This window comes from Ictalurus furcatus, chromosome 8, assembly GCF_023375685.1.
Source record: "Ictalurus furcatus strain D&B chromosome 8, Billie_1.0, whole genome shotgun sequence".
Lineage (NCBI taxonomy): Eukaryota > Metazoa > Chordata > Actinopteri > Siluriformes > Ictaluridae > Ictalurus > Ictalurus furcatus.
In genome coordinates this window covers 1,584,903-1,593,481 of record NC_071262.1, presented here as the reverse complement: position 1 = coordinate 1,593,481, position 8,579 = coordinate 1,584,903, and the positions used below count along the sequence as shown (strand labels likewise).

General features: G+C 43.0%; 1 protein-coding gene across 1 annotated transcript in view; it reads left to right on the top strand.

The window, feature by feature from the left end:
- The window catches only part of wfs1b (Wolfram syndrome 1b (wolframin)), a 9,175-nt gene extending 3,221 nt beyond the window's left edge, over positions 1-5,954 (top strand). The window contains exons 3-8 of the mRNA XM_053631338.1: positions 334-410; positions 611-755; positions 1,036-1,209; positions 1,305-1,382; positions 1,483-1,646; positions 1,806-5,954. Of these exons, the coding sequence (XP_053487313.1) occupies positions 334-410; positions 611-755; positions 1,036-1,209; positions 1,305-1,382; positions 1,483-1,646; positions 1,806-3,641 (2,474 nt within the window). The 3' untranslated portion in view covers positions 3,642-5,954. The remainder of the gene's footprint in view (positions 1-333; positions 411-610; positions 756-1,035; positions 1,210-1,304; positions 1,383-1,482; positions 1,647-1,805) is intronic.
- The last annotated feature ends 2,625 nt before the right edge of the window (positions 5,955-8,579 follow it).

Sequence of the window (8,579 nt, the reverse complement as noted above, 5' to 3'; positions counted from 1 at the left end):
TTCAACTTGCCTCCGTTCTAAAATGAGCTTTTACGTGATTGGCCGAACGATCACTGCACGCGTGGTCACGAGCGCGAGCATATGCAAAAAGCACATTTAAATCAGGACTCAAAGCTAGACCTCACTCTCTCTCACACACACACACACACACACACTCCTTTGTTCCTGTGTAATAAACAGGACGGAAGTGTATACTATACACTTGAAAATGATGACATTTCTGATGTGTTTGACAACAGGCAAGGAGCTGAACAGCTTTTTAAAAGACGACCCATGCAGATGGTGTGATAATGTTAAATGTATATGTGCTATTTTCTCCATCTGTTCTCCTAGGAGACCTTCCAGAGGAGCTGGACATAGAGGAACTTAAGCAGAGGGCTAAGAATGGAGATTTCAAAGCACAAACTGAGGTCAGAATAACACACACACACACACACACACACACACATAGGCACATGCACATTTACACGTGTAAAATAAAGACATAAAATACAGACACAAACTGAGAGTGAGTTGCATGTTACGACCTGATTTATTCTTAAATAGTCATCACAAAGGCAGTGGCGAATTTGAGAGGCTGCACTCAAGAAGCTGATCTTCTTTTCGGCAGGTTGGCAGGTTTTACTTGCGACTCTCTGAGCACGAGAACGAAGAAGTGAACGGCGTCACGGCAGTAACATGGCTTTTACAAGCAGCAAAAAATGGCAGGAGGGACGCCGTGAAACTTCTCCAGTTTTGTTTGCGTGAAAGAAAAGGTACAATCGTATACCACGTGTATGTATCTGGTGGCCAAGGGACAGCCCTTTACATGTAAGGTTTTAAAAACTACAGGGTTATTGGAACGCAATCGCACCATCCCGTTCATGACCAGCACGCCCTGGTGTGTTTTTATCCGCATGATTTGATTTTAGGTTGATTGGATAACCGCATAAATGTGTACAGGTGTTCCTATTAAAGTGGCCAGTGAGTGTGTAATCCAGTCCCGCAACTATACAGCCTGTTTGTTGCACTGAAAGAATTGGATCTGTTTTAAAGGCATCACAGCTGAAAATAGAGAGGAGGTGTGTGCCTTGGCGTCCGAGTCACGTTTCGAACGTACCGTGAGGAAAGCGGCTCTGTGTATGTACTGGAAACTCAATCCGGACAGAAAAAGAAAGGTGTCGACTTCGGAACTACTGGAAAACATTAGCCACTACAACACCGAAACGGGTAAATATCATACGTGGCGTCGAAGTTCTAGATGTGGAAGATGTCCTTGCTAATAATTCTACACTTAGGCTGATAATATCCTTCTGCTCCTCTAGATGGCGCCCCAAACAGCGCACTCTCAAGTCCAGCTCAGAAACAGAGGAAGGTCTTAGAACGCCTAGTCTCCATCAATGGTATGACTGCAAACTGGGTGGTTTTGGAGAGCTTGGATATAAACAAATAAAGGTTCACAACACGATCCTTTTGTATTGATTTGTTTATTTATTTTTGTAGGGACTCAGTATGTCGGCGTCGAGGATTTTGTTGAAAATGCCAAGCGTTATGCGCAAGGTATTTCACCATCGCCGGCTCTTCATGCAGCGGTCATTGATGACGATGATGACGATGACGATGATGAACCTGTGAAGAACCCAGATGAGTTACCTTTGCATCAGAAGGTATTAAAATACAATAGAAAATGGATGACCACGAGTACTTGCACAAGTGTAATTGAAATTGAAAAAGCCTTTTTAGATACAGTATGAAGTATCAGTAAGGTCGACCGTACTGTGATCCATGCTAATTCATGGCTCTTCTGTTTCTCTGTGATACTCTAGATTCTGAAGTTTCCGCTCCATGCTGTGATCGAGGTAAAGGAGGTGTTGATTGACTGGGCTTCCCGCGCTGGAATGCAGTGGATCAGCGCCCTAATCCCAACTCACCATGTCAACACTCTTATTTTCTTCTTCATCATCTCCAACCTTACTCTGGACTTCTTCCTTCTTGTCATTCCCCTCGTCGTTTTCTACCTGTCCTTCCTCTCGATGGTCATCTGCACATTGAGGGTTTTCCAGAACAGCAAAGCGTGGGAGAACTTCAAGACCCTGACTGCCATGCTGGCTCAATTCGAGCCAGGCTTGGACCTTCAGCAAGCTGAGTCCAACTTTACCTGGACTCATCTGGAACCTCACCTGTACTTCCTGGTCTCTGCACTCTTCCTCATACTGTCATTCCCTGTGGCAGATAAGTCCTGGCTGCCTTGTTCCGAACTGGCCACAGTGGCCGTCTTCTTCACGATAAGCAGCTACCTGAGCCTTCGTCCAGCTGCACAGCAACATGCTAGGTTAGCCCTCCTTGCACAGTTTGCCTCTGCAATCTGCTCTTTCACTAATGAGCTGCTTGGGGGTAGGGTGGGCCAACTTGTAGGAGGGTCATGGTTTAGCGTGCCAATCTGTGATTGGTTGGTGTTGCATGTGGGTGTGCCTTGCATTCTGTATCTTTACCTCCTATACTCGTGTGTCCGCATGGGCACAGCGCGAGGCTGGCAAGGGTCTTACAGCATGCTTCTGCCCTACCTGCTCTGTTTCACCTGGTGCGAGCTGTCCGTCACGCTTCTGCATGCATCCACTGCGCTCGGACTCATGCGCACGGCTGTGGGCTACTTTCTCTTCTTCTTTGCCCTGCCTGTACTTTCGCTAGCGCTGGCCGCTGCGCTGTTGGTGCAGCTAGTACAGTGGTTCCTCGCTCTGGAGCTGGCCAAGATGGCAGTGACGGTGTGTGTTTGCGTGGTGCCCGTTTTGTTGAGGTGGTGGACTCGTTTCAGCGTCTCGCCTCTCGCCGTGTTTCGATCTCTGAGGCGCAGTAGCATGGTTAAACTGATCTTGGTTTGGATCTCCGCTTTGCTGCTCTTCAGCTGGTTCTACGTGTACCGTTCCGAGGGCATGAAGGTTTATAACTCCACTCTTACCTGGCAGCAGTACAGTGAGATGTGTGGTCCTCGTGCCTGGAAGGAACGCAACATGGCACACACCCAGATCCTCTGTAGTCATCTGGAGGGCCACCGCGTCACCTGGGAAGGCCGTTTCAAATACGTCCGCGTGACGGAAATTGAAAACGGGGCGCAAGCAGTCATCAACCTCTTGCCTGGCATCATAGCGGACTGGGTCCGATGCCTTTACGGAGAGGAGTACCCAGCCTGTGACGGCGCCCAACCAGAGCCGGCTCCGCCTCTTTGCAAGCTCAAAGCATTTGCAAATCACAAGTGTCATGTGAAACGTTTCGACCGCTACAAATTTGAAGTGACTATGGGTATGCCTCTTCAGGATAAGAAGGGCAAATGGATGCAAGAAACCGATGACGCAACCAAAGACATTGTGCTGCGGGCGAGTAATGAATTCCGTGGGGTGCTGTTGGCACTCGGTGCAGGCAGTGTTGTGGAATTCAGTACTGTTCTGGAGGGCAGGCTGGGCAGCAAGTGGCCAGTGTTTGAGCTGAAGGCCCTTCACTGTAGGACTTGTACCTCACCTTTGGTACCTACAGTTCGGCAAGTCAAGATAGAGCAGGACTGGAGGGTCAGTGCCCGTAATGCCTTCGCATTTGCATTTAACTTCCTTTTCCATCCCCTGCTCACTGCCGAAGTAGAAGATGCGGTGCCTCCGGAATCTGCAGAGTGATTATCAAATTGATAACCAAGCATCGCGTAACAGGGGTTACTCAGCACCCGTCACTTTTTCCTCAACATTTGCAACAATATTAGTTTAAAGAATTAAAAGAGATATTTATGGATGACCTGTAGTCAAGTTTTTTGCACAGAGTGCTGATTTTATTTAATATAGAAATATATCTATAGTTTCTCTGTCAGGGCTAAATGTGAGATCATTAAGAGACTCTTAGGAAACTTAGGATGGTGGCCAAGTGGGGATGAACTTTGGGTGGCCCTTTTGGGGTATGAGTAATGCCCTTCCAAGTGAAAACGATTAGGTGGGTCTTATAAAGAAAAACAGTTCAATTGCCAAGCCTGTTGATCAACGATGTCCAATCTTCTCAACCAAGAGCTGTTATGGCTGCAAGTTTTTGTCTTCAGGTGCCAGTTCTTGGTTTTTGCTTGGTTGGATCAAAAACCTGCACGCACACCTGTGGACACAATCGGACCTGTTGTAGATTGATGGAGGGAGAAGAATGAACGTTCTTTAGATTATTCAGTCAGGAGCTCAGAATAAGGGAATGTATAATATTTATGGCCATATTCCTATTTTTCTGACTTCTTGCTGGACTAAACACTCATTTTATTGGAAACTTATTATTGACAAAATAGTTTAGTCCAGGATTAACGGAACTCTTGTACAAACATCATATATGAATGAATGAGTGGGAGAGAGAAATAGGAAAGTTTTAAACCTTTCCTACAGAACCCACAATTCCAGTGGTGACTATAAAGTAGATCTTAAGGCATTATTTCAGCAGTAGGAAATGGCATATACTGTAGCACTGGAGCTCAAATCTGGATATATATATATATATATAAAATCTCATCGTTTTATTAATGGGAGTTTCTTCCCACCTCCGAAAAACATGCATGTAGGTGGATTGGAACTCTAAATTGCCCCTAATCGCCCTATTTAAGATAGTGAAATAGCACTAGTACAGTAGTACACTATAATTTTGTTAATACTGTATATCAGCACCAAAACAACTCGATGGTAGAGGCGTTTGGACATGTGATAGTAGGAGCTGCTTTCCACCAAATATCACTCTTCAGACCTTGATTAGGAACATCACAACTTCATCTAATTTCAAAAACAAAAAGCAACTGTAAGATTTGTATTAATCCTATGTTTTCTTATTGGACTATATAATATTCATTTTTTTTTTTTTGAAGGGTTTGGAGTGTTTTAAATATTAATGTGGGCATTAGTTATGTTGAAATGTGTACATCAAGAACGTGTATATTTTTGATAAACACTAAATAGATACTTCCAGTCGAGGAATTCTTCTTCTTCTTCTGATTGTTGATGATTATTTCCTATTCTTTGTGCATCAGATCAGCACAGGGCATTCTATTGGTCGGTTATTGGTGGATCGGTTATTGTTATCGTTTTAGATGAGTAGAATTACGGTACTGTACAGATAGTGTACAACTGTATATTGGAATTGCCTCACATAGGATTCTCTACCGATGTAGAGACACCACCACTATCATACACACTCTCAAAAGCTCACTTTAAATGTTCCTGAGCCGGTCTCTACTCCAATATATGGTTATTCACTACTGTAGTGTTGCACTATGATCAATAAAAGCTGTTCTTTAATCAGCTGTTCCCAGTTGAATCTTTTTTATTTTTTTCTCCCTCCAACAAAAACACAGACTTGTTGTCGATCATGCCGATATTTTCTCATATTCTTCATCACCCACACTTTAAAACAGATCTCTCCGTCTGGGTATTAATAAAGCATTAGCTTATGTCAAAGGCCGTCTTTCTGTCTGTTCTCGTACCTGAAAGAGCCATGAAATGAACTTTTTCCTCTTCCAAGGTTGTGCAATGGTGCATGACATGACGTAAGCCCAATAGTTGTGAGTATGGCCAAAGACGCCATTTGGAATTCCAAGAAGAGGAACATGTTTACCAGTTTCTACTGGTCTCTGATAACTCGCCCACGTCACTAAAGGGTTTCTAATGTTGGTACGTGCAGGAGAAAGTATCCTCAATTTAATGGGTGCAATGGTGACTTTATCTATTTATTTATTTATTTATTTATTTATTTAAGGTAGGGCGCACGGTGGCTTAGTGCTTAGCACGTTCGCCTCACACTTCCAGGGTCGATTCCCACCATGGCCCTGTGTGTGCGGAGTTTGCATGTTCTCCTCGTGCTGCGGGGGTTTCCTCCGGGTACTCCGGTTTCCTCCCCCAGTCCAAAGACATAGGCATAGGTAGGCTGATTTGGCGTGTCCAAAGTGTCCGTAGTGTATGAATGGGTGTGTGAGTGTGTATGTGAGTGTGTATGTGATTGTGCCCTGCGATGGACTGGCACCCTGTCCAGGGTGTACCCCGCGTTGTGCCCGGTGCTCCCTGGGATAGGCTCCAGGTTTCCCCATGACCCTGAAGAAGGATAAGCGGTATAGAAGATGGATGGATGGATTTATTTTAGGTAGGTGGTTCAAGATGTGACATCCTGACCTCGATTATCTACAGAAGTGCGCCAATGAATATCTCATCCACTTTTAGTTATTTTGGCTGGAACTTGCACTACACAAAGACAAATCGCCATAAAACAATCATAATAAAGCACAGACCAAAGATAACAAATACTATCCTGCTGTTGTTTACGTCCATGTTCCTCAAAGTGTGATAAAATTGTTCGCATGTTGTTTCTAACATCTGTTTATGAAGTTTTGAACTGTTTTCTTTTTTTTTATCAAGCCAGGTGGCTCCAAACACATCACCACTGGTTATCCGTTCATTCAAAGCATGAAAGATGAAAAACATCTGGGTAATGTCATGACACCATCCATTCCTGGGCAAATCCTGGAGACGACACCCAGTTGTTTTTATAATTCAAACACAATGTCACGTTTATAAAGATTATGAAACAGGCATGGGTCTGTACTACAAACGAGCTGTTTGGGTACGAGCCTGAGGAGTAAGGACTAACATGGCACACCTGATCCCTATTGTCCCATAAGAAGCCTTCGAGGTGACAGGGACACAAATGAATATACATTGAGGTCAGAAGTTATTATTTCAACACAAATTAACTAAAAAGGTTCCCACAAACGACTTGACTCAAGATACCGTAATTATTTTATACAATAACTAGGCATCTACAACAGTCTTCTAAGATTATTCCTTGTCACACTGTACGAGATGATTCCCATAAGTCTTGCCTGATGTCTATAACAGATTGTGCAGTAATGTGTTCTCCATGTCATGTGTTCTCAAGCTGTAATTTGATATAATACAGAATGCGATAATGTGAAATAGAGCAAAAATGAGTTGTCGTCAATTCAAGAAATATTAGTTCAATTATTTCAGAACAAAAATGTTGTATGTCCTTACTAACAGGATATTTTAAAATATTGTGATGTTGCAGACTCCAAAATACAAATACATCACACCTGCCTTACTTAGTTACTCCATTATTAATATCCAGACCAATTAAGTTCAACAATTTATCTGTTTAACTGTTTAACATTATATTCACTGTGGTTGTACCATGTTGAAGTACCATACCTTAATTCCACATGGACATTCTCGCTGTTGTTGCTGGGACTACGGTTGCCTTAGCGATGGCCTTAGGACTGCAATTACAACATGCCATTTTGCACTCAGGTCTCCTTTAGTGAACAGTGGACTAGTTCAACAAAACAGACTTCATGTAAAAACCATAACGAGCTTTCTTTTACACTTTTTCACACTAACCCGTAGTGACCCAGATGAGGACGGGTTCCCTTCTGAGTCCGGTTCCTCTCAAGGTTTCTTCCTCGTATCATCTCAGGGAGTGTTTCCTCATCACCGTCGTCACCGTCTCGCTCAATAGGGATAAATTCACACACTTAAAATCTCTATCCTGTGTTTATATGTTTCTGTAAAGCTGCTTTGAGACACAATGTCCGTCGGTAAAAGCGCTATGCAAATCAAATTGAATGGAATTGAACTGAATTGTTGTTGGGAAGGAAACTGGGAACTTTTTTTTTTTCTTATGTAAGCAGGTGAAAGTTTGTTAATGAATCTTCCAAGTACAGAAATCAGGTAGGGTGGCTGTGACTTTGAGATGAAATGTTACTGTACTTCTACAAATAAACGATTGTTAGGTAACAAGCCAGACGCTTTTCATTAATTATTGCTTCTTTTTTTGGGGGTCATTTCTGGTTAAAATACAGAAAGCCAACTACAAAGTGATTTCTGCTGTGTTAACGGTTGAATTGGACAGCCACAGACATGCTTCGAGCCCAGATTTCCCAGACTTCCTTTCCCCGAGTGACTGGAGGAGTGTCAATGACTAGCAATCGGATGTTACCTCCACTGAACGCCAACTGACACAAGATCAGTTTCTTGGCTTTGCTTTGAAAAATAACATTCGGGATACATTTGAGGCGCTCGTCTCAATCCAATTTTACGCCGTTTTATTTGACTTGGAATTAATATGTGAAAAAATGTACTATAATCTTTTGTCAATTGTACTCAGAAGTATAGCCCGGTAAAAATTCGTCCAAAAAGGAACTACCCTAGTTACCTGATTTGTGATAGAAAAAGCACATGCCTGATCCAGATCTTCCACACTCAACCATTTAGACTTACAAAAGCAAAAGGTTTAGAATTGTACATTGCGTATTCCTGAATGGGAATTGCCCGAGTGACTTTCTATGATAATGAAACGGCATGTAGACATATTAATAAATCAAATTCACGTTGAGACACATCAAGGTGGGATTTCAAGAAACGGGGTTTGAGATTAAAATATAAATATGAGGAACGTTTTAGAATCTCAGCTGTTATTTCCTGGTATTTATACGTAGACGTGTTAAATGACACTCAACATAGCACATTTTGTATCAGACCACCCGGTGTGTTGCCAAGCAAAAATATTGCAGCATGTGCCCGAGAGGTGTTTCT